Genomic DNA, 27011 nt, shown 5'->3' with positions numbered 1-27011 from the left:
ACATGAACGATCTCCACTGCAAAGATGTGTATCTCTGACAAGCCAGCATGTGGCAGGGCCGCTAACCCCTGTGTTATCAGGCGGCTTGTAGGAATGTGATACTAGGAAATGGGTAATTTCAGCCGGAACTTTCTCACTGCCCGAGGGGCACCTCTGGAAGGAAAGGGGTTGGAAGCCTTTGAAAAAACGAACCTAAGAAATGTACGGTGCTATAATTATTTTTAAAATCGGATGGTTACGAAGTTCCTATTTTCTCCCCGGGAGCCAGGAACCCGCTGCCTCATGTTTCTTGACATGGTTGCTGGGCCCCCCTGGAGTTTCACAACAGAACCATCAGTTTTTTTATGAAGTGTAGTTGTCCAAAAATAATTAGTATTAAGAACTTGATTTAAAAGCTGCTTATGGCCTTGGATGATTCACAATCTCTCTTTGCTCCGAGTTGCCAAAACAATGAGTAAGATTGTCAGCTCTTTGGTGCAGGAATTGGCTTTCCTCAGCAATATCCCACGTTTCTTTTGCTTGGTCAACATTTCCTTAAGAGTTTTATTGGTGGCAGCAACTGCGGGGAGAAGAGATGTTGGCAAATTTTAGCTCTGTTCTCCGAGGGAGTGAATGACTTTAATTGCAGAGAACATGTGTTGCAGGGAACTTATGCAGGGCTTACACTCACTTACCCTTCTCTTCTCCTCTCACAGTCTATCCGGGAAGTGACCGGCTACGTCCTTGTGGCCCTCAATCAGTTTGACTATCTGTCGCTGGAGAACCTGCGCATCATCCGTGGGACCAAACTGTACGAGGATCGTTACGCCCTGGCCATCTTCCTAAACTACCGCAAGGATGGGAACTACGGGCTGAGAGAGCTCGGTCTCAGGAACCTAACCGGTGAGTGTGATAGCAGGAGCGCAGGGACGAGCGCTGGGTCATGTCCAGAGGGGAGGGAACTGCAGGAAGAGCACATACTGTAGGTGCCTATTAGAGTCACACATCAAAGTCTCCCAGCTGCAGAGATGGTGTCAAATCACATTCTTCTGCTGTACAATAAATGCATGAAAAGTTGATATTATGGATGTCTGGGACATTGACCATTTTAGTAGGATCAGCTGTCACTGCAGAGCGGTGGGCGGTAGGACGGCTCTGTAAAGGTTAGTGAAACACAGAGAAATGATTGGCAAAGGGTCGCTGTAATAATTGGGCATTTAATCACCGGGGGAGGGGAATCTGAGACCTTTGGAATAAGCTACACCCATCTGCACTTGCTCAATAAATGTAATTTCTCTGGCAAATATTGGAACAGAAGTATAGGGGGATATACAGCTGTTATTTGTCAGATTTAAATTAGAGTGGAAATGACAGGTCAATAAATACACATTTTATCTGTATAGTAAGCAGGGAAAGAAAATAAACTAGTTGTTCCATACTACCCTTTAAATTCATCAGTTAGTGGTAACCCAACTCCTGGGTGCCTTTGTGGAACCTTTGAATGGGGCAGAGGTGGAAGACTATAATGCCATTCTTATGGAATGGTCTAACTCATTAGGAGCAGGTCTCATTCATTGAGAGGGCAGTCTAACTAATTGACAGGCAGTTTTGCTTAGTGAATTGCAGTCTCACTCAATAAAATACAGGAACACTCATTGGAAGGCAGTCTCGCATTAGTAGGACAGTTAAACCCTTAGGACGGTAATCTAACCCAGGGGTGTGCAAACTTTTCCCCCCTACATGCTGTTCCCCCCTGCTCCCGCCGCTCCCCTCCCCCCCTTAGCTTGGCTCCCTGGTCAAATGACGCCACGGGGTCATGTGATTTCACGTTGCCAAGATAACGTGACGTCACATGACCCCACGGCATCATTTGACACCAGGTTGCCATGACGACACGTCGCTGGAAGCCAAGGTAAGCGTGTTACAGAGGCCTCGCCCGATCACCAGGCATTTAATTTAAAGGTTCAGCAGTTGTCGGTCTCACACACAGCATGGCTGTCTCATTCATTCCGAATATGTTTTTTTTTTTTATCTCACTAAAACTAATTTTCCTCCGTAGCGCAAACTGTACATATTCTGGTTCCTGGTCACGACAGCCATGAAAGTGTAAGCGCCTCCAAATTATATTGATTTGATTGAGCCATTGGGAGATATCTCAAGACTAAAATAGCAATAGTAGCGTTTGAGGGCAATTCAAGGACCAGCGGAGAGAAACCCAATGTATCGATCTGGCTCTCTATGGTGGAATTGACTGATATGTGTTATAAAAATAAGCAGTGCAGATTGATATTATGACAACTGACAGATACTTGAAGCATTTCATTTAATGATGTGCAGTGGGACCTGCAGGAAGATGTTACAGCCAGCACCCTGATGGCTCAACAGGATTTCACTGGATATCTTGTGGTGAGACTTTGCAAAATTTTAACCCCTTTATTGGCAGAGGGACCAGTCCAGGAACTCAGCAAGTGAGTGTTTAACATGCGCCAACATTCATTCTAACAACAAGATGCTGTGTTCTTTCTTGTTTTGCACTGACAGGGTATATAGCTGTATATACAATCTGTCAAATACAATGAACAGATTACCATCTCCAAAAACATTTTTTTGCAACGGAGATAAATTCACTTGCCTAAGATTGCAACGAGCTCATGTTGGTATTTGAACCAGATTCTCTCACTCTTAGGCCTCGGCCATGCTCCCTGCTGGCGTGCTGAGGCGCGCTGAGGTGCTTTCCCTGGCCTTGCGGTTGCTTACCGCATGCGCTGTCAGCGGGCCATCAGGGGGCGGGCCGGGGGCGGGCGCATCACTGGCCGGGGGCGGGCCAGTGACGTCACGGAGCTGGTTCGCCCTCATTGGGTGAACCGCTCACGTGACCTGCCTGTCGCGCTGGCAAGCGCGGGAATTTTAAATTCCCCTAAGACCTGCGCTTCCGCAAACGCGCGGAAGCGTAGGCGAGCCCCTACTAAAGCCGCTCTAATTGCGGCTGTAGGGGCTCAGTGCTGAGCGGGAGCGCGCCTCAGCACGCTTCCGCCAGCAAGCAGTAAACATGGCCGAGGCCTTAGGTTAGTGCATTACTCCACCTAAGGGGCAATGTGTCAAAATCCTCTGGCTGCAAAACTAGGGCAAAAATAACCTGCCCCAGATGAATGCTTTCCATGGGATTTATTTATTTGGTAGATTTGGTGCTATTGTAGCACGGCTTTTTGTCCCAGTGTGGAAGCCGAGAGACTTTGATACAACACCCTACAACAAGCCTCCTCCCCCACACGGGAACTAACTGGGAATTGAACTTGGGCCATCGTGTTTGGAAAACCAATTTGCTCCGAATATTAATAGCGTGGGGACAGTACTCATTGATTTATATCCCTCACAAAAACACTCCTCTATACAACACATGGAGAGATACCTATAAACACACCAGAGATGCTAAACAAAGCTCATTTGAATATGCAAAGTATATTCAGCGAATACAAATCCCACTTGTGAGCACATTCACATGTCTCAGACAGGTCGGCAACCTTGCCTTTTGCCATTATTAGTATACAATGCTCCCACTGCAGCCAGGGATTCTGGGTAATGACATGCAAATGAGCACAAAGTACATGCAGATTTCAATGAGTGTGTTTCCTAGAGATGGTGTGCGTTCATTAGTATTTCTCTGCATGTTGAGTGGAGGAGTGCTTTCTCTGCCACTCTCTGCCTCCCTTTGAAAAGTTCCATTTTCAGCGTATACAAAAGGTGGGCATATTTTGCAAAGTTCAAAAGTGTGGACGAAAAGTTTGCCCATCAGTAATAATAATAATACAGGCAGTCCTCATTTTACACCGCTTCGCTTTACAACGAATGGCTTATCCAACGCTATGCAATGCATACCTATATTCATTTTTACAACGCCAAAACGGCTTATCCAACGCTCTTACGATGCTTTGCAAAGTTGTTTAAGTGTACAGGCATACCCCGCTTTAAGTACACTCACTTTAAGTACACTCGCGAGTAAGTACATATCGCCCAATAGGCAAACGGCAGCTCACGCATGCGCCTGTCATCACGTCCTGAACAGCAATACCGGCTCCCTACCTGTACCGAAGCTGTGCGCAAGCGGGGAGACTATAGAGCCTGTTATAAACGCGTTATTTACATCAGTTATGCACGTATATAACGATTGCAGTACAGTACATGCACCGATAAGTGGGAAAAGGTAGTGCTTCACTTTAAGTACATTTTCACTTTACATACATGCTCCGGTCCCATTGCGTACGTTAATGCGGGGTATGCCTGTATCTTATACTATATTAGTGAAAGCACTGTATGTTTGCCTGCCTGCCTGCATGCATGCATGCCTGCCTGCTGGATGTCCGGTGTCCCTAGCGGCAATCTCATTGGTCCCTTGGCCCGCCCGCCCCCGCACACCTCTCATTGGCCTCACACACTCACACCACCCCCTTGGCCCGCCCCCCACACCTCTCATTGGCCTGAGGCGGAGTGACGGGCCAAAGGTCCAAAAAAATAAATAACACACACACACACACACACACACACACACACACACACACACACACACACACACACACACACACACACACACACACACACACACACACACACACACACACCTCTCTCCCCTCTCCAAATCACCTTTTCCCCCTCCCCAGCGGCATCACCTCTTCCCCCTCCCCAGCGGCATCACCTCTTCCCCCTCCCCAGCGGCATCACCTCTTCCCCCTCCCCAGCGGCATCACCTCTTCTCCCTCCCCAGCGGCATCACCTCTTCCCCCTCCCCAGCGGCATCACCTCTTCCCCCTCCCCAGCGGCATCACCTCTTCCCCCTCCCCAGCGGCATCACCTCTTCCCCCTCCCCAGCGGCATCACCTCTTCCCCCTCCCCAGCGGCATCACCTCTTCCCCCTCCCCAGCGGCATCACCTCTTCCCCCTCCCCAGCGGCATCACCTCTTCCCCCTCCCCAGCGGCATCACCTCTTCCCCCTCCCCAGCGGCATCACCTCTTCCCCCTCCCCAGCGGCATCACCTCTTCCCCCTCCCCAGCGGCATCACCTCTCCCCGCTCCAAATCACCTCTCCCCGCTCCAAATCACCTCTCCCCCCTCCCCGCTCCAAATCACCTCGCTTCCCGCAGCTGCCACGCGGCGCGTAAGATGGCGGACCCCCTTCCTCCCTCGCGGCGCCGAGTCAGACGGTGGCGGCGCCCGGAAGTACAGGTAGGTGTCGCTCCCCACCTCCGGCGCCAAACGGAACTAAAGAAAGGGCGCATCAACGTGTGTGTGTGTGTGTGTGTGTGTGTGTGTGTGTGTGTGTGTGTGTGTGTGTGTGTGTGTGTGTGTGTGTGTGTGTGTGTGTGTGTCACTGTCCACTGCCCCCCCCTCCTATCCACTGCCCCCCCCTCCTGTCCACTGCCCCCCCCTCCTGTCCACTGCGTCCCCCCTCCTGTCCACTGCGTCCCCCCTCCTGTCCCCCCTCCTGTCCACTGCCCCCCCCTCCTGTCCACTGCCCCCCCCCTCCTGTCCACTGCCCCCCCTCCTGTCCACTGCCCCCCCCTCCTGTCCACTGCCCCCCCCTCCTGTCCACTGCCCCCCCCTCCTGTCCACTGCCCCCCCTCCTGTCCACTGCCCCCCCTCCTGTCCACTGCGTCCCCCCTCCTGTCCACTGCGTCCCCCCTCCTGTCCCCCCTCCTGTCCACTGCCCCCCCCCTCCTGTCCACTGCCCCCCCCCTCCTGTCCACTGCCCCCTCCCTCCTGTCCACTGCCCCCCCCCTCCTGTCCACTGCCCCCCCCCTCCTGTCCACTGCCCCCCCCTCCTGTCCACTGCCCCCCCCTCCTGTCCACTGCCCCCCCCTCCTGTCCACTGCCCCCCCCCTCCTGTCCACTGCCCCCCCCTCCTGTCCACTGCCCCCCCCTCCTGTCCACTGCCCCCCCCCTCCTGTCCACTGCCCCCCCCTCCTGTCCACTGCCCCCCCCCTCCTGTCCACTGCCCCCCCCCTCCTGTCCACTGCCCCCCCCTCCTGTCCACTGCCCCCCCCCTCCTGTCCACTGCCCCCCCCCTCCTGTCCACTGCCCCCCCCTCCTGTCCACTGCCCCCCCCTCCTGTCCACTGCCCCCCCCTCCTGTCCACTGCCCCCCCCTCCTGTCCACTGCCCCCCCCCCTCCTGTCCACTGCCCCCCCCCTCCTGTCCACTGCCCCCCCCCTCCTGTCCACTGCCCCCCCCCTCCTGTCCACTGCCCCCCCCTCCTGTCCACTGCCCCCCCCCCCTCCTGTCCACTGCCCCCCCCCTCCTGTCCACTGCAGGAAATGCAGGGGGAGGAATCCATGCCTTTGAGGCGCCCCCCCCTCCCTTTGACGCCCCCCCCTCCCTTTGACGCCCCCCCCTCCCTTTGACGCCCCCCCCCTCCCTTTGACGCCCCCCCCCTCCCTTTGACGCCCCCCCCCCTCCCTTTGACGCCCCCCCTCCCTTTGACGCCCCCCCCCTCCCTTTGACGCCCCCCCCCCTCCCTTTGACGCCCCCCCCTCCCTTTGACGCCCCCCCCCCTCCCTTTGACGCCCCCCCCCTCCCTTTGACGCCCCCCCCTCTCCCTTTGACGCCCCCCCCCCTCTCTTTGACGCCCCCCCCTCCCTTTGACGCCCCCCCCCTCCCTTTGACGCCCCCCCCTCCCTTTGACGCCCCCCCCTCCCTTTGACGCCCCCCCCTCCCTTTGACGCCCCCCCCTCCCTTTGACGCCCCCCCCCTCCCTTTGACGCCCCCCCCCTCCCTTTGACGCCCCCCCCTCCCTTTGACGCCCCCCCCCTCCCTTTGACGCCCCCCCCTCCCTTTGACGCCCCCCCCTCCCTTTGACGCCCCCCCCTCCCTTTGACGCCCCCCCCCTCCCTTTGACGCCCCCCCCCTCCCTTTGACGCCCCCCCCTCCCTTTGACGCCCCCCCCCCTCCCTTTGACGCCCCCCCCCTCCCTTTGACGCCCCCCCCCTCCCTTTGACGCCCCCCCCCTCCCTTTGACGCCCCCCCTGCCTTTGACGCCCCGCGCGCACACACTGACTGACTGCCGCACGCACGCACACACTGACTGACGCGCACACAAAGCCTGACTGACGCACGCACACACTGACTGAGGCACACACTGACTGTGTGTGCGTCAGTCAGTCTGTGTGTGTTTGTGTTTCTGCCTCAGACTCACTGACGCGCGAGCAAACACACAGTGACTGACGCACACACGCTACATGAAGCTGTAAAGGAGGGAGGGAGGGGGGGGACTGGATTGATGTGAATTGGGGGCAAACAGAGAGAGGGGGGAGGAGAGAGAGGAACGGGAACATTACATCCCGGGCAACGCCGGGTCTCTCAGCTAGTATAATATATATATCATATAATATAATATTATACTTTATAATATATTATATTATTAAATTACATGATATATTGTTATATCTTATACTATATTAGTGAAAGCACTGTATGTTTGCCTGCCTGCCTGCATGCATGCATGCCTGCCTGCTGGATGTCCGGTGTCCCTAGCGGCAATCTCATTGGTCCCTTGGCCCGCCCGCCCCCGCACACCTCTCATTGGCCTCACACACTCACACCACCCCCTTGGCCCGCCCCCCACACCTCTCATTGGCCTGAGGCGGAGTGACGGGCCAAAGGTCCAAAAAAATAAATAACACACACACACACACACACACACACACACACACACACACACACACACACACACACACACACACACACACACCTCTCTCCCCTCTCCAAATCACCTCTTCCCCCTCCCCAGCGGCATCACCTCTTCCCCCTCCCCAGCGGCATCACCTCTTCCCCCTCCCCAGCGGCATCACCTCTTCCCCCTCCCCAGCGGCATCACCTCTTCCCCCTCACCAGCGGCATCACCTCTTCCCCCTCCCCAGCGGCATCACCTCTTCCCCCTCCCCAGCGGCATCACCTCTTCCCCCTCCCCAGCGGCATCACCTCTTCCCCCTCCCCAGCGGCATCACCTCTTCCCCCTCCCCAGCGGCATCACCTCTTCCCCCTCCCCAGCGGCATCACCTCTTCCCCCTCCCCAGCGGCATCACCTCTTCCCCCTCCCCAGCGGCATCACCTCTTCCCCCTCCCCAGCGGCATCACCTCTCCCCCTCCCCAGCGGCATCACCTCTTCCCCCTCCCCAGCGGCATCACCTCTTCCCCCTCCCCAGCGGCATCACCTCTTCCCCCTCCCCAGCGGCATCACCTCTTCCCCCTCCCCAGCGGCATCACCTCTTCCCCCTCCCCAGCGGCATCACCTCTTCCCCCTCCCCAGCGGCATCACCTCTCCCCGCTCCAAATCACCTCTCCCCGCTCCAAATCACCTCTCCCCCCTCCCCGCTCCAAATCACCTCGCTTCCCGCAGCTGCCACGCGGCGCGTAAGATGGCGGACCCCCTTCCTCCCTCGCGGCGCCGAGTCAGACGGTGGCGGCGCCCGGAAGTACAGGTAGGTGTCGCTCCCCACCTCCGGCGCCAAACGGAACTAAAGAAAGGGCGCATCAACTGAGGTGTGTGTGTGTGTGTGTGTGTGTGTGTGTGTGTGTGTGTGTGTGTGTGTGTGTGTGTGTGTGTGTCACTGTCCACTGCCCCCCCCTCCTATCCACTGCCCCCCCCTCCTGTCCACTGCCCCCCCTCCTGTCCACTGCCCCCCCCCTCCTGTCCACTGCGTCCCCCCTCCTGTCCACTGCGTCCCCCCTCCTGTCCCCCCTCCTGTCCACTGCCCCCCCCTCCTGTCCACTGCCCCCCCCCCTCCTGTCCACTGCCCCCCCCTCCTGTCCACTGCCCCCCCCTCCTGTCCACTGCCCCCCCCCTCCTGTCCACTGCCTCCCCTCCTGTCCACTGCCCCCCCCTCCTGTCCACTGCGTCCCCCCTCCTGTCCACTGCGTCCCCCCTCCTGTCCACTGCGTCCCCCCTCCTGTCCCCCCTCCTGTCCACTGCCCCCCCCTCCTGTCCACTGCCCCCCCCTCCTGTCCACTGCCCCCTCCCTCCTGTCCACTGCCCCCCCCTCCTGTCCACTGCCCCCCCCTCCTGTCCACTGCCCCCCCCCCTCCTGTCCACTGCCCCCCCCTCCTTTCCACTGCCCCCCCCCCTCCTGTCCACTGCCCCCCCCTCCTGTCCACTGCCCCCCCTCCTGTCCACTGCCCCCCCCTCCTGTCCACTGCCCCCCCCTCCTGTCCACTGCCCCCCCCCCTCCTGTCCACTGCCCCCCCCTCCTGTCCACTGCCCCCCCCCTCCTGTCCACTGCCCCCCCCTCCTGTCCACTGCCCCCCCGCTCCTGTCCACTGCCCCCCCCCTCCTGTCCACTGCCCCCCCCCTCCTGTCCACTGCCCCCCCCTCCTGTCCACTGCCCCCCCCTCCTGTCCACTGCCCCCCCCCTCCTGTCCACTGCCCCCTCCCTCCTGTCCACTGCCCCCCCTCCTGTCCACTGCCCCCCCCCTCCTGTCCACTGCCCCCCCCTCCTGTCCACTGCCCCCCCCCCTCCTGTCCACTGCCCCCCCCCCTCCTGTCCACTGCCCCCCCCCCCTCCTGTCCACTGCCCCCCCCCTCCTGTCCACTGCAGGAAATGCAGGGGGAGGAATCCATGCCTTTGAGGCGCCCCCCCCCTCCCTTTGACGCCCCCCCCCTCCCTTTGACGCCCCCCCCCCTCCCTTTGACGCCCCCCCCTCTCCCTTTGACGCCCCCCCCCTCTCCCTTTGACGCCCCCCCCCTCCCTTTGACGCCCCCCCCCTCCCTTTGACGCCCCCCCCCCCTCCCTTTGACGCCCCCCCCTCCCTTTGACGCCCCCCCCTCCCTTTGACGCCCCCCCCCTCCCTTTGACGCCCCCCCCCTCCCTTTGACGCCCCCCCCTCCCTTTGACGCCCCCCCCCTCCCTTTGACGCCCCCCCCCTCCCTTTGACGCCCCCCCCTCCCTTTGACGCCCCCCCCCTCCCTTTGACGCCCCCCCCTCCCTTTGACGCCCCCCCCCTCCCTTTGACGCCCCCCCCCTCCCTTTGACGCCCCCCCCCCTCCCTTTGACGCCCCCCCCTCCCTTTGACGCCCCCCCCCTCCCTTTGACGCCCCCCCCCTCCCTTTGACGCCCCCCCCCTCCCTTTGACGCCCCCCCTGCCTTTGACGCCCCGCGCGCACACACTGACTGACTGCCGCACGCACGCACACACTGACTGACGCGCACACAAAGCCTGACTGACGCACGCACACACTGACTGAGGCACACACTGACTGTGTGTGCGTCAGTCAGTCTGTGTGTGTTTGTGTTTCTGCCTCAGACTCACTGACGCGCGAGCAAACACACAGTGACTGACGCACACACGCTACATGAAGCTGTAAAGGAGGGAGGGAGGGGGGGGACTGGATTGATGTGAATGGGGGACAAACAGAGAGAGGGGGAGGAGAGAGAGGAACGGGAACATTACATCCCGGGCAACGCCGGGTCTCTCAGCTAGTTATATATATAATACAGTATATACACTATATAATGTATGTGTGTGCTGCATATCTTATTGCCGGAGTAAAATATTTTGTGTATTTTAGCATTAAAAATGCGTTCAGGAACGGAACCTTTCATTTAAACAGTGTTCCTATGGGAAAACGTGTTTCGCTTTAAGACGTTTCGCTATCCAACGTCATTTTGAGTAACGCATTGTGTTGGATAATCGAGGACTGCCTGTAATGCTGGTTAAACCCTTTGAGCTTTGTCCTCTCAGCGTTATATTGCCCCACTCCCCAATCTGTCAGGGAGCTGGATAAGTAGATGTGAGGGATTAATAGGACTCACCTGACTCTAATCATTGCAGCAATATGGTTATTGGGTCTCTACATTACGTCACAAAGGAGAGGGTGTGTGATTAAAGGTGTTTAAAAGCCCCTGCTTTGAGACCAAAGCTTCTTTATGGTCCTGCGTTTCAGGACCTTCCGCTTCAAAGGTGCATAGACAAAACTACCACGGGCCCAAGCAGGTGGACTATGTCCTGTCCCTTTGGGGAACGCTGTGTCCCCTCACAGTCAGAGTGGCACATATAGGGAAGCGGAGGGTGAGACGCGGGCACAGCACGGATGGGAGGTAATCAGTCACAGTGCTGGTGTGCAGCCCAAATTTTGGAGTGTCTCCCCCGCCTGCTGCAAGCTCGTTAGAAAGATCACAGATCTGCAGCCCAAGCCAATGTCACTCTGACCTATTACATAGACAGCTGTCTGGGGGCAGCGGAAATGTCTGTTCAAAGGTGCTGCTGTGTATGTGTATGTATGCATGTTTGTTGTGTGTGTGTGTGTGTGTGTGTGTGTGTGTGTGTGTGTGTGTGTGTGTGTGTGTGTGTGTGTGTGTGTGTGTGTGTGTGTGTGTGTGTGTGTGACAGATTTCCAGGGGTCCAGGACAAGAGTTTTGATAAGGCCCCCCCTCCTGTGTCGATGGTCTTGCGAGACCCCCTATTTCACACCTCACGAGCCCCCTCCTCTATTTCTCACCCCCATGTCACTCTTACCCACTCTCCCCCCTACCCTTCTCTCTTCCTCACTCCCTCTCTTACACCCCTCTCTTCCCTCCTCCATCAATTACCCCGCTCCCTCAATCCCCCCTCCACACACTCATTCCCTCCCACCCCTCCCCCCCCCCAGGCCAAACATAAAATCCCCCCTCCGCACACTCATTCCCTCCCCTCCCCCACCGGCCAAACATACACAAAATGCATACAAAAAAAGCCCCACCCCCCGAATACATACAAACCCGCCCCAAATACATCATTAGCAAACACACCCTAATACATGCAAAAAAAAACCTCGGCCCTCACATTGCTGCCGGGCTCAAGCTGCGGGCCTCGCTCACTCTCCCGCACCAAGCCTCGCTCACTCTCCCGCACCAAGCCTCGCTCACTCTCCCGCACCAAGCCTCGATCACTCTCCCGCACCAAGCCTCGCTCACTCTCCCGCACCAAGCCTCGCTCACTCTCCCGCACCAAGCCTCGCTCACTCTCCCGCACCAAGCCTCGCTCACTCTCCCGCACCAAGCCTCGCTCACTCTCCCGCACCAAGCCTCGCTCACTCTCCCGCACCAAGCCTCGCTCACTCTCCCGCACCAAGCCTCGCTCACTCTCCCGCACCAAGCCTCGCTCACTCTCCCGCACCAAGCCTCTCTCTCATGCCGGTGCGCGCCGGAAGCTGGGCGCATGCATTGCCTTCAGAGAGTCTCGGCACGCAGCGGCGTCAGAGTGAGGAATAGAGAGTGAGGGAGAGGCAGGCCGGCAGCTGGGGAGAGCCAGGGCCCGGTGGCAACGAGGAGCTGGCATCCGGGCAAAGAACCGCTGGCTGTGCCCACCGCAGCCACCGGGCCCGGGATACTTGTCCCGGCTCTCCCTTTGTCGGTGCACCCTGAGCATGTGTATACATTTATTTATTTGTGTGCATACATTTTTGTGTGCAATGTTCAGAGGCATTGTGGGGGTTTTGGCAATATTTCCTGTTACGGTTTTTGGTGAAACCCCAATTACCGGGGCCTTGAAATGTGCCTGCAGATAATCGGGAAGCCGAAGGGACATCTTAGGGTCAGTGTCAGTTTGTGCACAGCACAACACAGGTCAGCAAAGGGCACACAGATACTGTAGGACTAATAGTTACAGCAGCATACTGAGTCAGTGCCTCAGTTCTTAAGTTCTGTATGAAAGGTAGTGGCAGTCACTGTTAATGCGGTCTTGAATTAAAGCTGCAGTTCAGGCAATATCCTGCATGTGTGGGTTTTTTAATAAATCAGTTCTGTAGTAAGAAAAAATACTTTTAGCATTTTCTGTTTTTAAAAAAACAACTTTGAAAGACCAATTTTCTTGTATTCTATTTTAACAAGGAAAAAATACTGTCCTGCGCTTCGGTAAGCAGCAATAGCACCTTAGGGTGTCAAGGTCGTCATGTGGGGCTGTGAAAGAGGGAGCTATAAAGGCCCACTAGGGTAACTGGAGTGTATAAGAAAGGTAATGACCCTTACCTAAATCTCCACTCCAGTATGGGTCCTGCTCTCCTCTGTGTTCAGAGACGAAGCCCTATTCCGGAGGGTGAAACGCGTAGAGGGGGAGATCGTGGTGTAGCCCCAGTGTGTCGTTGTGCAAATAAAGTTTGTTGAATCCATCTGGGAGCCTGTGGAGTCTGTCATGCGCAGTTGTGCCGGAATCCTTCCATCTACATTCTACTTTAACAAGCATGCTTGTTCCTATAGCAACGATTTACATTCCCCATATTTAAAGATGTCGCCAAACTTTGCCGATCAATAGATGGAGAACGAATTAACCGGCAGCTATGCAGTTCTTTAGGTAATCAGAGATTGCACACATGAAACTATTGAAGTTAAAAAAAAAACTTAAAAAAAAAAAAAAATGGGAGCCTGAACTGCAGCTTTAACTGGTACCTGTCCGGAGATAGTACTGTATGGTAGAATCCTCCGACCTTAGAAAGTCAATATCCTTTCTCTTCCCTCTGCAACAGTGTGTCAAGATGCTTTATTTGTGTCAATTTCGGGAGCAGTTATATTAGCAGTAAGGGGAGGTGTTAAGTGGTCAGAGGATTTGTTAGAAGAGGAGTTATAGGGAGCAGTTATATGAGCAGTTAGAGAAGGTGTTTTAGGGAGAGGCTATAGGAGCAGTTAGGGGAGGAGCTATAGGGAGAGGCTATAGGAGCAGTTATGGGAGGAGTTATAGGGAGAGGCTATAGGAGCAGTTAGGGGAGGAGTTATAGGGAGAGGCTATAAGAGCAGTTAAGGAAGGTGTTTATGAGGAGCAGTCATAGGGTCAGTTAGGGGATGAGTTATAGGGAGTGGTATAGTGACAGCGGGAGTGGATAGTTGCATTATGGGATGTATCCAAATTTGTGTTTCCCTTTAATAAAATAAGGAAATTGAACTGATCTGTAGACAGTGGTATTCCTCCTTATTGTAAATAAAATAGGAACACGCTATATTTTATACTTCATTGTGGGAGGAGCGTATAAACTTAATAGGACAAAGATTTATAACACGGAATGAAACATGGGCAACAATTTGAAATACCATCAGTTTGTGGATTGTCATCAAATTGTCCTAGTATTGTCACACTGCAGTTACAAATTGTCCTAGTATTGTCACACTGCAGTTACAAATTGTCCTAGTATTGTCACACTGCAGTTACAAATTGTCCTAGTATTGTCACACTGCAGTTACAAATTGTCCTAGTATTGTCACACTGCAGTTACAAATTGTCCTAGTATTGTCACACTGCAGTTACAAATTGTCCTAGTATTGTCACACTGCAGTTACAAATGGTAATGTTTGGCCAATGTAATTCTCAAACTATTACAAGCCTTTGAATATGTAACGCTTGCGCTCACGACGAACAAGGCGGGACCCCGGTACTGAGGTGGGAAAGTACGAAACTGCGCACCCACAGCAGCGGAGGCGCGCCTGGAGGGTGGATAGTCAGCGTAGCCGGGTCTGGGATGGAGAGATTGGGTTAGTCCAGATACTTGCCGGGATCCAGGGGCGGAGCCAGGAGAATGGTCAGTGTCCATTGTGCTGGGGTTGGTGCCGGGAGAGTGGTAGTGTGTCCAAGAGCCGTGGTCAGGGTTGGAGAGGTGCGGGTAGTCAGGTGCCAGCCGGGCTCGTAATCCAGAGAAGGTCCAATATCCAAGCCGGGCTCGTAATCCAGAGAAGGTCCAATATCCAAGCCGGGCTCGTAATCCAGAGAAGGTCCAATATCCAAGCCGGGGTCGTTATTCAGAGAGGGTCCAATATCCAAGCCGGGGTCGTTATTCAGAGAAGGTCCAATATCCAAGCCGGGCTCGTAATCCAGAGAAGGTCCAATATCCAAGCCGGGGTCGTTATTCAGAGAGGGTCCAATATCCAAGCCGGGGTCGTTATCCAGAGAGGGTCCAATAGTCAAGCCGAGTCGGTACACAAGGAAGCAATTAGAGAGAAGCAGCAAGGCAAATCAGAGCGCAGGAACACAAGGCTACACAGGTTCTGCTCAGCAAGGCAGGAGTGAATGAGCAAGGCATTTATAGCAGACAGGTTCCAATGAGGCAGGGGGCGGAACGGAGGCGCGGCCTCTGCGGAGGCAGAGATAGGCTGCAGGAGACACGTGGGCAATTAGAATACTTACCACGCAGCTGGGGAGCGTTTCACGGCATCACGTGTGCACGCCGCACGCGAGAGATGCGCGACGGGCCTCGGGGGCGGAGCCAAGCTCCGTGGTGTGAGTGGAAGAGCTGCATGTGCGCGCGTGCTTTGTAAACAGAGCGGGGGACTGAGATGCAGCAGGTAAGGAGGGAACACGCCGCAAGGGACGTGTTCCCCGATTCCTTACAGAATAAGCCTAGTTTCCACTGTCGGTCGAGGCACCAACAACAAAGTTGACCAGAAATGCAACTACAGTATAATCCGTCACAGCGATCACGGACTGTCATGAATTCAAACCCAAATGCAAGGCCAGTGCAAGGTTATTTGTCACCCTAACCAAACCTTCAGCCATACGTCCCCCGCCCCCTCCGCCTGAAACATTTTGGAGTCTTTTGTATGTTTGTTGGACTTTCCCCGGCCCGACACAATCCTCTCTCTATCTCTCCCACCCTGCCGCCTCATTCTCTTTCCCTCACCCCCTTTTCATCCTCACCACGCCTAGTGCTTGCACCGGCTATACCTCCTCCCCAGCTTCTCCCCCTCCACCTCCCCCCCCCCCCATTCCTCTCTTTCTCTCCCCCCCATCCCTCTCTTTCTCCCTCCCCATTCTTCTCTCTCTCCCCCATCCCTCTCTTTATCCCTCCCCATCCTTCTCTCTCTCTCTCCCCATCCCTCTCTCTTCCCCCATCCCTCTCTCTCCCCCCATCCCTCTCTCTCCCCATCCCTCTCTCTCTCCCCTATCCCTCTCTCTCTCCCCCATCCCGCTCTCCCCCATCCATCTCTCCCCCATCCCTCTTTCTCTCCCCCATCCCTCTTTCTCCCCCACCTTTCTCTTTCTCATCCCCCACCTTTCTCTTTCTCATCCCCCACCACCTCTCTCTCTCCCCAGCACCCCTCTCAGTCCTCCCCTACCCCTCTCTCTCCCAACCCTCTCTCCCCCTTCCTCTCTCTATCACCCCCAACCTCTCTCTCCCCCTTACATGCTCCTCCTCCATCTCTCTCTCTCCCCCATCCTTCTCTTTCTCTCTCCCATCCTTCTCTCTCTCTCCCATCCCTCTCTCTCCCCATCCTACTCTCTTCCCACCCCTCTCTCTCTCTCCCATATCCTTCTTTCTCCCCAACCCTTCTCTTTCTCATCCCCCACCACCCCTCTCTCTCCCCCCTACCCCCTCTCTCACCCCCACCCCTCTTTCTATCACCCCCAACCTTCTCTCTCTCCCACCCCTCACATGCTCCCCCTCCATTTTTATACCCGCCCATTAATTTTTACCAACCCCCTCTGTTTTTGCACCCCCCCTCTATATTTACACCCCCTCTCCGTTTTTACACGCTCCCCCTCTGTTTTTACACCCCACTCTTCCAGCCTAGGTCACGTATTGCTTACACCTGCCTTCACAAATGTAAATAGCAAAAACACAAACAACTCATTATTCTCAAGAAGGTCGTGATGTATGAACAGTTATACTAAACGTGAAGAAAAACTGGGGGTGGGAGAGGATCAAAAAGGGGGGAAAGGAACCGTCTGTGCGGCCAACACAAATGCACAAACAAAGACAAAATGACAGAAACACCCAAAATAAAGTAGCAATCTACTTACAGAAATCTTTTTCAAGGTTCAGAAATCTTTATTTCAGGAACAGTTAAGACAGCGGCTGTCTTTCAGGTCCTACATGGACATTTCATCAGGAACAAGTGACAAACCAAAGCACACGCACAGTATATAGGTCAATTTGGCTCCAAAAAATTGGACCAACAAGAAGTAGATTAATATCATAAAACTTAATATTTCATATACTGTTCATGGTATATTAAATATTAAATTCAAATATCAAGTACATTTATAAAGTGCATTTATACAGAAAAATAACCTTATTAAGAGCGTATAACAGCGCTTCATCCCCTGTGTAGACGTTCTGTATGCTTGACCAATGGTTTCAAACAAAAAAATGATAGATTCCAAAACAGTGGCCCCTTTGACAAATAGTTATCCAATACACCCATAAATCCACAAAAAGCACCGGGCAGACGTATTGTAGCAGGCTCATGGGAGAGAATCAACAGGAGAAAAAAGGAATAAAGCATCTAAGTGCAGGTGTCTTGTAAAGGTTGTGGGTCATAGAAATCTTGGCTCATATCGAGTGCCTACTCACAGTGTATTAGGTGTAAATAAGCAAATCCGAAAGCACATAGCCACAGTTTTGGATTTGCTTATTTACACCTTCTACACTGTGAGTAGGCACTCGATATGAGCCAAGATTTCTATGACCCACAACCTTTACAAGACACCTGCACTTAGATGCTTTATTCCTTTTTTCTCCTGTTGATTCTCTCCCATGCTCCCCCTGGATTTTGAAGATCGTTTCAGGCTAGACATAATGTCAGCCAATTAAAAGCCAAATTATAGATTTTGTGGGCCCTCTTAAAAGAGGGGAAGATAGGGAGGAGCACCTTTTGCAGGAAGAGAGCAGGTGGATCTTCACACTGGATACTATAAGACCAAAAGGGATGAATGAGACATAGACCTTAGATGTTTCCTGTAAAAATATTGTTTAAAGTTTGTTCTATGTGTGTACACTGCTTTCCCTCTCTATTCCCCTTGTTAGATCTTTTTTTTCTCTTGACTATAGTGGTTGAAGTCTTATGCTATTGATAATAGGGTCCTTTATAAAGAGTTTTTTTCCATCTATCATGTTGGTTACGCTGTTGCTCTTTTTATATATCTATAGTAACTATGTTTTCAAGTTACATACATTGGTTTTATATTAATGATAAGTGTATTTTCTGTGATTGTTTATATTTGGTATTTTGTGGCATGATTTTGTCTCTTGTTTACTTATATACTATAGGTACATTTGTGGCAAAAAAAAAAAAAATCAGACAAACAGGAAGACGATAAATAGCCTAAAATGTAACATTCCATGTACATAATATATTAAATATTAAATTCAAACATCAAGTAAAGTTCTAGAGTGTATTTATAGAGAACTAGCCTTATTAACAGCGCATAACAGCGCTACATCCCCTGTGTAATACAAAATCATCAAACCGTAAGTACCGCCTGTGAGCCACCAGCTTGAACGCAAGCGTGTAAACATACTACAGAATCTGATATCGGGTGGAAAAAACCTCAACCGGTAGTGCCTATGTATATATATTTAGTCTCACTGACCTGCAGGCTGTGTTACAATATGTTGGACACGTTTTGCCATGCACTTACACTTTTGTAGCCGATAGGGTTCTTCTGCTTGGGAGGTCGGCATAGGCACTACCGGTTGAGGTTTTTTCCACCCGATATCCGATTCTGTAGTATGTTTACACGCTTGCGTTCAAGCTGGTGGCTCACAGGCGGTACTTACGGTTTGATGATTTTGTATTACACAGGGGATGTAGCGCTGTTATGCGCTGTTAATAAGGCTAGTTCTCTATAAATACACTCTAGAACTTTACTTGATGTTTGAATTTAATATTTAATATATTATGTACATGGAATGTTACATTTTAGGCTATTTATCGTCTCCTATTTGTCTGATTTTTTTTTTTTGCCACAAATGTACCTATAGTATATAAGTGCGCTTTGGTTTGCCACTTGTACCTATAGTATATAAGTGCGCTTTGGTTTGCCACTTGTACCTATAGTATATAAGTGCGCTTTGGTTTGCCACTTGTGCCTATAGTATATAAGTGCGCGTTGGTTTGCCACTTGTACCCGGTGAAAGGTCCATGCAGGACCTGAAAAGCTGTCGCTGTCTTGCTGTTCCTTTAAAAATGCTTCCTGAACCTTGCAAAAGATTTTTGGAAGTAGATGTCTGTCATTGTGCCTCAGTTTGAGCAGTTATACGGACATCGTAGATACCGTGAAAAAACAAATCAAAAACCTATCGCGCCGTGAATAATTATCACTGCCACCTTGATGTCAAAGTAAATGTACAGGTTGTTTGTGAGCTTGGTTACCAACTTATTTTCAATTTCAATATGGAATTTCTCCGAAACGTTTCAGGCAAATTGTCTGAAAATTTAGCACAAGTTGCAAAATAACACATTTAATGTTTTGCATCAAGAATTCTGTCGATGAGATGTACTGGTGATTTTTTTCTGTAATCACTTATTAAAATTAAAAATGAAGTCCAAGATGGGGGCTGCGCTGATTTGGTTGAAACTTCTGGCAGATCGAAGTTGAGATGGCAGAAAGGTACCCGTCAGAATCGGTCAGGGTGTTTGGCCTGTGGAGAGAGCACACAAGCAAAGACACAGACAAGAAAAGTCTTGTTGATATCTTTTCTTCACTTTTCTCACTCATTCAGCAAGTTGTGGCGATCATATACATAGTGGTACCCGTGGTGTGTAAATATAACGGGGTATCCTGTAGATTCTTCACATTTCGACGTCTGCCCCAGAGCCGCCCTTAGGGCAAGAGGAACAAGGCGGCCACCTTGGGCCCCGCGCCTCCGGAGACCCCGCGCTCCCTCCTCTCTCTCTCCTGTCGTCAGGAGATCGAGCTTTCACCCAACCGGAGGGGGGAGCGGAAAAAGGGGTGCGGGGACCCCCTCCTTCAGCTCCTCCCCCCCCCCCCCCCACGGTCAGAAGTTGGATCCCGGCACCAACAGGGGGGAGGGAGAGGAGGAAGCGCGGGCCCCCCACAGACCGGCAGAGAGGTAGGTTGGGGGTGTCTGGGTGGTCTGTGTGCGTGTGTCCTCTTACCTTCTCCGCAGCGGGCGACATCCTGAAATGTCACAACATCATATGACGTGGCGTTGCCATGGTAACATGACGTCACGGCGTCGTGTCGCGTGTTGTCATGGCAACGTGATGTCACATGATGTTGTGACGTCATGCCTCAGTGACGCTGCCGGAGGAGGGGTGCTTGTCTAGGTAAGTCCCTCAAAAGCCTAAATCCGTCCCAGGCTATAATACTAACAACGAAGGAACATTTGCATGGGGCCGACGCTCAGCCTCAGCAATCTGCTTCTTGTTACACGCGAGTTATTTGCAAAGTGTCGGACACGTCTCTAATTACAAAGTCATCAACGGCACAGTTAGTTCTGTGATCATTTCGGCAGCAGAGGGAGAGGCTGCTGGGATTTCCTCAGAGCCACTCGGGCCGCTGCATAAACCCCAGATACAGCCAGTAAACGGCAGTCCTGCCGCGGGCTGGGGCCATTAACGCTGCTGTCCCACAGCCCTGAGCTGCTACGTGGGTTCTCTTTTATTTCTGAAGCGGGGAAGTAAAATGGCAAGCAAATCAATACGGGGAAAATGAAGTCACTTTGCTCATAGCAACAACACTGCAGTTTGTTTTGTAGACCAGAAGTGCTCAACTCCGGTCCCCAAGTCCCCAAAACAGATCAGGTTTTCATGATAACCCAGCTTCAGCACAAGACTGAGCCTCTGATTGAGCCTCACAAGACTGAACCTCTGATTGAGCCCCCTGTGCTGAAGTCGGACTTATAGAGCTATCTGTGCTGAAGCAGGGACTGATTGAGCCTCCTGTGCGAAAGCAGAGATATCCTGAAAACCTGACCCCTTGGGGCAGCTTGAGGACTGGAATTGAGCCCCCCTGCCTGTTCTTCACTGCCCCTGATTTCGACTGCAGGAAAGCAACAGAGGGACTGAGACACCAGGACAGATATGGGACAGGGACAGAGGGAAAGGACGGACACTTTGAGATTGAGTATAAGTCCAAAACATGGCGGTCAATGTGCAAAGAAGCAGCGGGGAAAAGACAGAAGGGCAAAGAAAAGGGGCAGTGTCAGAGAGGAGATGCCATGGTATAAAGCAGCAAACCATGCCGTGTTCTTCCTTAACATATTATTGAAGCAGGGGAGCTGAACCCCATTAATTTTAGCTCTGGGGATCCCCTGCTTCCGGAGATACTTACCTCCGCAGCGGGTGCCGGTAGCCGCGCCGCTCGGCTAGCAGGGATGATGTAATAAAGTTTCAAAGCTCCCACTCCCTGTGGGCCATTGGAAGCTGTGACGTCATCAGGTTGGGCTTCCTATTCATGACGTGGGAGCCTTACGCTTTGTCGCGATACCAGCACCCCCTTTGGAAGCCTGAATCGCAGAAAGCGACCCACTGCTTCAATCCTGTGTAATATCTGCACTTCCATTGGTGTGCGCCGAGCACATGATCGCATCGTGGTACAGGAAGACACGAGTCTTGTCTTCCCTGCCAGCGTACGCATCATAGCGCTTTGCGCACCTACGCACAAACAGCCACTGGGGCCTGCCCCATAGAGGGCTGCGCTGTGTGGCGCGCATGCCGTAGCGTGCACCACAGCGGCCACTGGGGACCTGGCCTTAGAATCAACTTATTTTTCCCAGAATCAACTGGCATGGGGATCCCCAGAGCTGGACCGTGCTACTCTTACCTACAGAGACCCCGCCTTCTCCGCCCTCGCCGGTCCCCATCCGCAAGGCGACCGTGACGCCATGCTCGGGTTACATTGCGGCTTCCCATCGGCCCGTGGGAGGGAGACGTGGATGGCAGCAATATTGATTTTCCAAAAGGCACCAGAAACACGAACTCATAAAAAGATAAATATCTCGAAAAACCCTGGCGCTAAAACCAGTGCTAATAAAAAGGAACATAACATTGAAGTCGGGAGGAACTGTTTCCAGAACTGCGCCCGTGCTGCTAGTGCGGGCGAAAGTGGCAAAAGTACAACCCATATATTTTCGCACAAACTTTTCTCTCTCTCAATGCAAAAACATGCAATTCCACCTTTTGCCACTAGGGTTATATTATACTACAGTCCTAAATTGCTTATATACCACCCGATACACACCTTTATACAACACATGGTGAGAGACCTATGCACAAAGGGAGTACACGTGAGATACATGCTAATTTAGTCCATTTAAATATACTTTGCATATTCAAAATTAGCATATTTCCCAGGCATCTCTGGTGTGCTCCTTTTTGTGCACAGTTGTCTCAATCTATTGTAGAAGTGTGTACTTGGGGTGGTATATAAGTAACTTGGCATTATAGTAAAATAGGATATTTTTGGATCAATTTGCAAAAGTTCAATCTTGCGAAAAAATATTATTTTTACAGCAGATTTCACTGTGGTGAAAAGTGCACTGAACTGTAATGCTTTTCAAGTACTGGTCGTGATTTTAATATTTTGGGATGATTTCTCTCAGATATAATATAAAGCACACTGCCCAACATTTGAAAACTCCTTTCAGGGAGATTTGGTAATAAAATGCAGGAGACCTCATCATTATCTTCCTTTCACATATATTGGGAGGAAGAATGTTTTAAAGAGAGAAAGTAAAAATACTGTAAATAAATATTTAAGTGAATTATCAGGATGAGAGAGAGTGTGTGGGAGAGAGAGAGTGTGTGGGAGAGAGTGTGTGGGAGAGAGAGTGTGTGGGAGAGAGAGTGTGTGGGAGAGAGAGTGTGTGGGAGAGAGAGAGTGTGTGGGAGAGAGAGTGTGTGGGAGAGAGAGAGTGTGTGGGAGAGAGAGAGTGTGTGGGAGAGAGAGAGTGTGTGGGAGAGAGAGAGTGTGTGGGAGAGAGAGAGTGTGTGGGAGAGAGAGAGTGTGTGGGAGAGAGAGAGTGTGTGGGAGAGAGAGAGTGTGTGGGAGAGAGAGAGAGTGTGCGGGAGAGAGAGAGTGTGCGGGAGAGAGAGAGTGTGCGGGGGAGAGAGAGAGTGTGCGGGGGAGAGAGAGAGTGTGCGGGGGAGAGAGAGAGTGTGCGGGGGAGAGAGAGAGTGTGCGGGGGAGAGAGAGAGTGTGCGGGGGAGAGAGAGTGTGCGGGAGAGAGAGAGTGTGCGGGAGAGAGAGTGTGCGGGAGAGAGAGAGTGTGCGGGAGAGAGAGAGTGTGCGAGAGAGAGAGAGTGTGCGAGAGAGAGAGAGTGTGCGGGAGAGAGAGAGTGTGCGGGAGAGAGAGAGTGTGCGGGAGAGAGAGAGTGTGCGGGAGAGAGAGAGTGTGCGGGAGAGAGAGAGTGTGCGGGAGAGAGTGTGCGTGTGAGAGAGAGTGTGCGGGAGAGAGAGAGTGTGCGTGTGAGAGAGTGTGAGAGAAAGTGTGCGTGTGAGAGTGAGTGTGAGAGTGAGGGTGCATGTGAGAGACAGGGTGTGTGTGTGTGAGAGACAGGGTGTGTGCGTGTGAGAGACAGGGTGTGTGTGCGTGTGAGAGAGAGGGTGTGTGTGCGTGTGAGAGAGAGGGTGTGTGTGCGTGTGAGAGAGAGGGTGTGTGTGTGTGTGTGTGAGAGAGAGTGTGAGTGTTGGCCAGAGAGAGAGACACACAGAGACAGACTGAGTGAGTGTTGGCCAGTGATGTCTGGGTTATCAGTGTTCTGTACCTATCTGCTTCCAACTCCTCTTGATCCTGAACTCCTGGCTCTCCTCCAGTTTGTGTGAAGAAGAAAGATTCTCTCATGGTGATTGTTTGGCAGCTACAGTATGATGGTGCAAGTTCCCTCTCACCTTGTCAGAGGTGTGGCCAACTTGCAAGCAGCTCTTGGCCTTGGTTGCTTGTCTGATAACTGCTCTGAGCACCCACTTAACGGCCATGTAATGGGAGAAGCCTGGGATCCAAGCTCCCTACTAGGATACAAGATAGCATCACTAGTGCAGTGTGAAAGCAAATTGCTGACAGGTACTCTCAAAGGTGATAGAATGAAGAGCAGCACAGGTTGACATTCCTCAACACACAGGCAAATAACCCCATTCCTCTCTGAAGCACATACTGTACTGTGATGTGAGAAACGACAGAAACACTTCAGAATGTATCCACCTACCTCAGACAATTCAAACCTGCGAAAAAAAATCATTTTTACAGCAGATTTCACTGTGGTGAAAAGTGCACTGAACTGTAATGCTTTTCTGGTACTGATCGTGATTTTAATATTTTGGGATGATTTCTCTCAGATATAATATAAAGCACACTGCCCAGCATTTGAAAACTCCTTTCAGGGAGATTTGGTAATAAAATGCAGGAGACCTCATCAGTATCTTCCTTTCACATATATTGGGAGGAAGAATGTTTTAAAGAGAGAAAGTAAAAATACTGTAAATAAATATTTAACTGAATTATCAGGATGAGAGAGAGTGTGCGGGAGAGAGAGTGTGCGGGAGAGAGAGTGTGCGGGAGAGAGAGTGTGCGGGAGAGAGAGAGTGCGGGAGAGAGAGAGTGCGGGAGAGAGAGAGTGCGGGAGAGAGAGAGTGCGGGAGAGAGAGAGTGCGGGAGAGAGAGAGTGCGGGAGAGAGAGAGTGCGGGAGAGAGAATGTGCGGGAGAGAGAGTGTGCGGGAGAGAGAGTGTGCGGGAGAGAGAGTGTGCGGGAGAGAGAGTGTGCGGGAGAGAGAGTGTGCGGGAGAGAGAGTGTGCGGGAGAGAGAGTGTGCGGGAGAGAGAGAGTGCGGGAGAGAGAGAGTGCGGGAGAGAGAGAGTGCGGGAGAGAGAGAGTGCGGGAGAGAGAGAGTGCGGGAGAGAGAGTGTGCGGGAGAGAGAGTGTGCGGGAGAGAGAGTGTGCGGGAGAGAGAGTGTGCGGGAGAGAGAGTGTGTTCCCTGTTCCCATCTGTCAAACATCATATGATGCTTGGGTTACAAATAGGAAAGTGTTAGGCTTGACCTTACAAATGAGCACATCAAGGGTTCTATGTATAAATCGCAGATGTGTTGTATGTCTTTATTTATATAGCGACATTAATGTACATAGCGCTTCACAGCAGTAATACACGTGACAATCATATAAAAAACAAATAATACAAATAGCACATAATGGGAATAAGTGCTTCAGCCATAAAAGTCACATTTAGGTAAAGGAGTCCCTGCTCCGAAGAGCTTACAATCTAATTGGTAGGTAGGAAGAACGTACAGAGACTGTAGGAGGGTGTTCTCGTATGTGCGTCTGCAGGGGGCCAAGCTTTATGTATGAGGTGTAAAGTATCAGCCACAGAGCTAATCATATTCTTCATTAAACAGGTGTGTTTTAAGGTGTGTCTAAAAGGTGGATAGAAAGGGTGCTAGTTGGATATTGAGGGGAAGGGCATTCCAGAGGTGTGGGGCAGTGTTCTTTGGTACACACCACTTGTTTATCTGTGACTGAGTTTTGGATGCTGAGGAAAGAGGAATACAATACTAGAAAGAGACAGAATTGCATAGTTGTATATCCGAGGCCTTAGAGATACAGAGTAAAAAGGGCAGTCTTGGTAAAGAAACCCCGCAGCGCCGTATTATTATTTCCCATTTGAAAATTCAAGGTACGTGAAGGAACTTTTGAGATTTCGATTCTAAGGCTGAGATTATAGTGCTCGCGACGGCGCGGACAACAGACCTCTTCCCTATGAAGCCGCCCATAGTGAGCGCGACCGCGCTAGCGATGCAGAGCGACCATGCGGCAGATTTGTGAAAAGGGAATTATTTTGTCTTTTCGCGCGGCGGCCGCGTCACATGAGCAGTTCAGCCAATGAGGGCGCACAAGCCTGGTGACACTTCCGCCACGCCTCCCCAATCACTGGATGCTCAGTTCACCCGTTGCTCGGGGCGAGAGGCGCGCGACGCCATGCGCTCCATCACACGCCCACTATCATCTCAGCCTAAAGCTTCACTGCGCACAGGTAAAATATATGCGGACATACAATGCTTCTAGTTTCTTTCATTAGGGGTTCACAGCTCATCCTATAGGTCCAGAGTCCAGTGATGAGATTGCAAGCTGTGCGCTGACAAGTTGCCTTAAAAGAACACACTGCGGGGTTTTAGAGCAGCGAATGTGATGAAGGAACAGCAAAGGGAGGTTTTTTTTCTACTAATAATAAAAACAAAATTTGGACTGGTAACGGCCCAGATTAATTGGCTAAAACTCATCCAGTGAGTGGAGATTTGAATCCTTCTGTGCTGAGGAATCAATGAACGAGAGTACAATCTGAATTTCATTAGCGCGAGAGAAAACATCATTTCTCAATTAGCCAAATCTCCAGGACATGTGCAATTGTGTCAGAAGCTTTAATTGCAGTTTAAATCCTTATCAACGTGACTTTGATAAGAAGTGGCAAGGCGTGGGGGGGGGGGGGGGGTACGTGAACATTGCTATCAGTACCAGGTTATTTTAACCCAACCCTGACAGCGGGATCCGCAGGGAATGGTTCGGCAAAGTGTTTTTCTAACCTATACTGCCATATTTACCAAACTCTATGTATCAAAGCAATTTAGGTTGGGCAGGAGTTACATGGTGCACAGATTATAATGAGATGTATCACATTCTGCGTCTCTCTGTCCCAGTTTGCACCTTGGGGAGAGTCAGTAGGAGGAGTTGGGGGGAGTTACATGGCGCACAGATTATAATGAGATGTATCACATTCTGCGTCTCTGCCCCAGTTTGCACCTTGGGGAGAGTCAGTAGGGGGAGTTGGGGGGAGTTACATGGTGCACAGATTATAATGAGATGTATCACATTCTGCGTTTCTGCCCCAGTTTGCACCTTGGGGAGAGTCAGTAGGAGGAGTTGGGGGGCTTTACATGGTGCACAGATTATAATGAGATGTATCACATTCTGCGTCTCTGCCCCAGCTTGCACCTTGGAGAGAGTCAGTAGGAGGAGTTGAGGAGAAGTTACAAGGTGCACAGATTATAATGAGATGTATCACATTCTGCGTCTCTGCCCCAGCTTGCACCTTGGGGAGAGTCAGTAGAAGGAGTTAGGGGGGATGACATGGTGCACAGATTATAATGAGATGTGTCACATTCTGCGTCTTTGCCCCAGCTTGTACTTTGAGGAGAGTCAGTAGGAGGAGTTGGAGGGGAGTTACATGGTGCACAGATTATAATGAGATGTGTCACATTCTGCGTCTCTGCCCCAGCTTGCACCTTGGGGAGAGTCAGTAGGGGGAGTTGGGAGGAGTTACATGGTGCACAGATTATAATGAGATGTGTCACATTCT

The 27011-nt window shown here is 52.2% G+C and overlaps 1 protein-coding gene across 5 annotated transcripts in view; it reads left to right on the top strand.

Moving 5' to 3' along the window:
- The window catches only part of ERBB4 (erb-b2 receptor tyrosine kinase 4), a 701260-nt gene that overhangs the window by 432916 nt on the left and 241333 nt on the right, over positions 1-27011 (top strand). For all 5 annotated transcript variants that reach the window (XM_075607205.1, XM_075607203.1, XM_075607206.1 and 2 more), the window contains one exon: positions 696-882. In XM_075607205.1, the coding sequence (XP_075463320.1) occupies positions 696-882 (187 nt within the window). The remainder of the gene's footprint in view (positions 1-695; positions 883-27011) is intronic.

The sequence above is a fragment of the Ascaphus truei genome, chromosome 7, assembly GCF_040206685.1.
Source record: "Ascaphus truei isolate aAscTru1 chromosome 7, aAscTru1.hap1, whole genome shotgun sequence".
Classification (NCBI taxonomy): Eukaryota; Metazoa; Chordata; class Amphibia; order Anura; family Ascaphidae; genus Ascaphus; species Ascaphus truei.
This window is presented reverse-complemented; position numbering and strand designations above follow the sequence as displayed.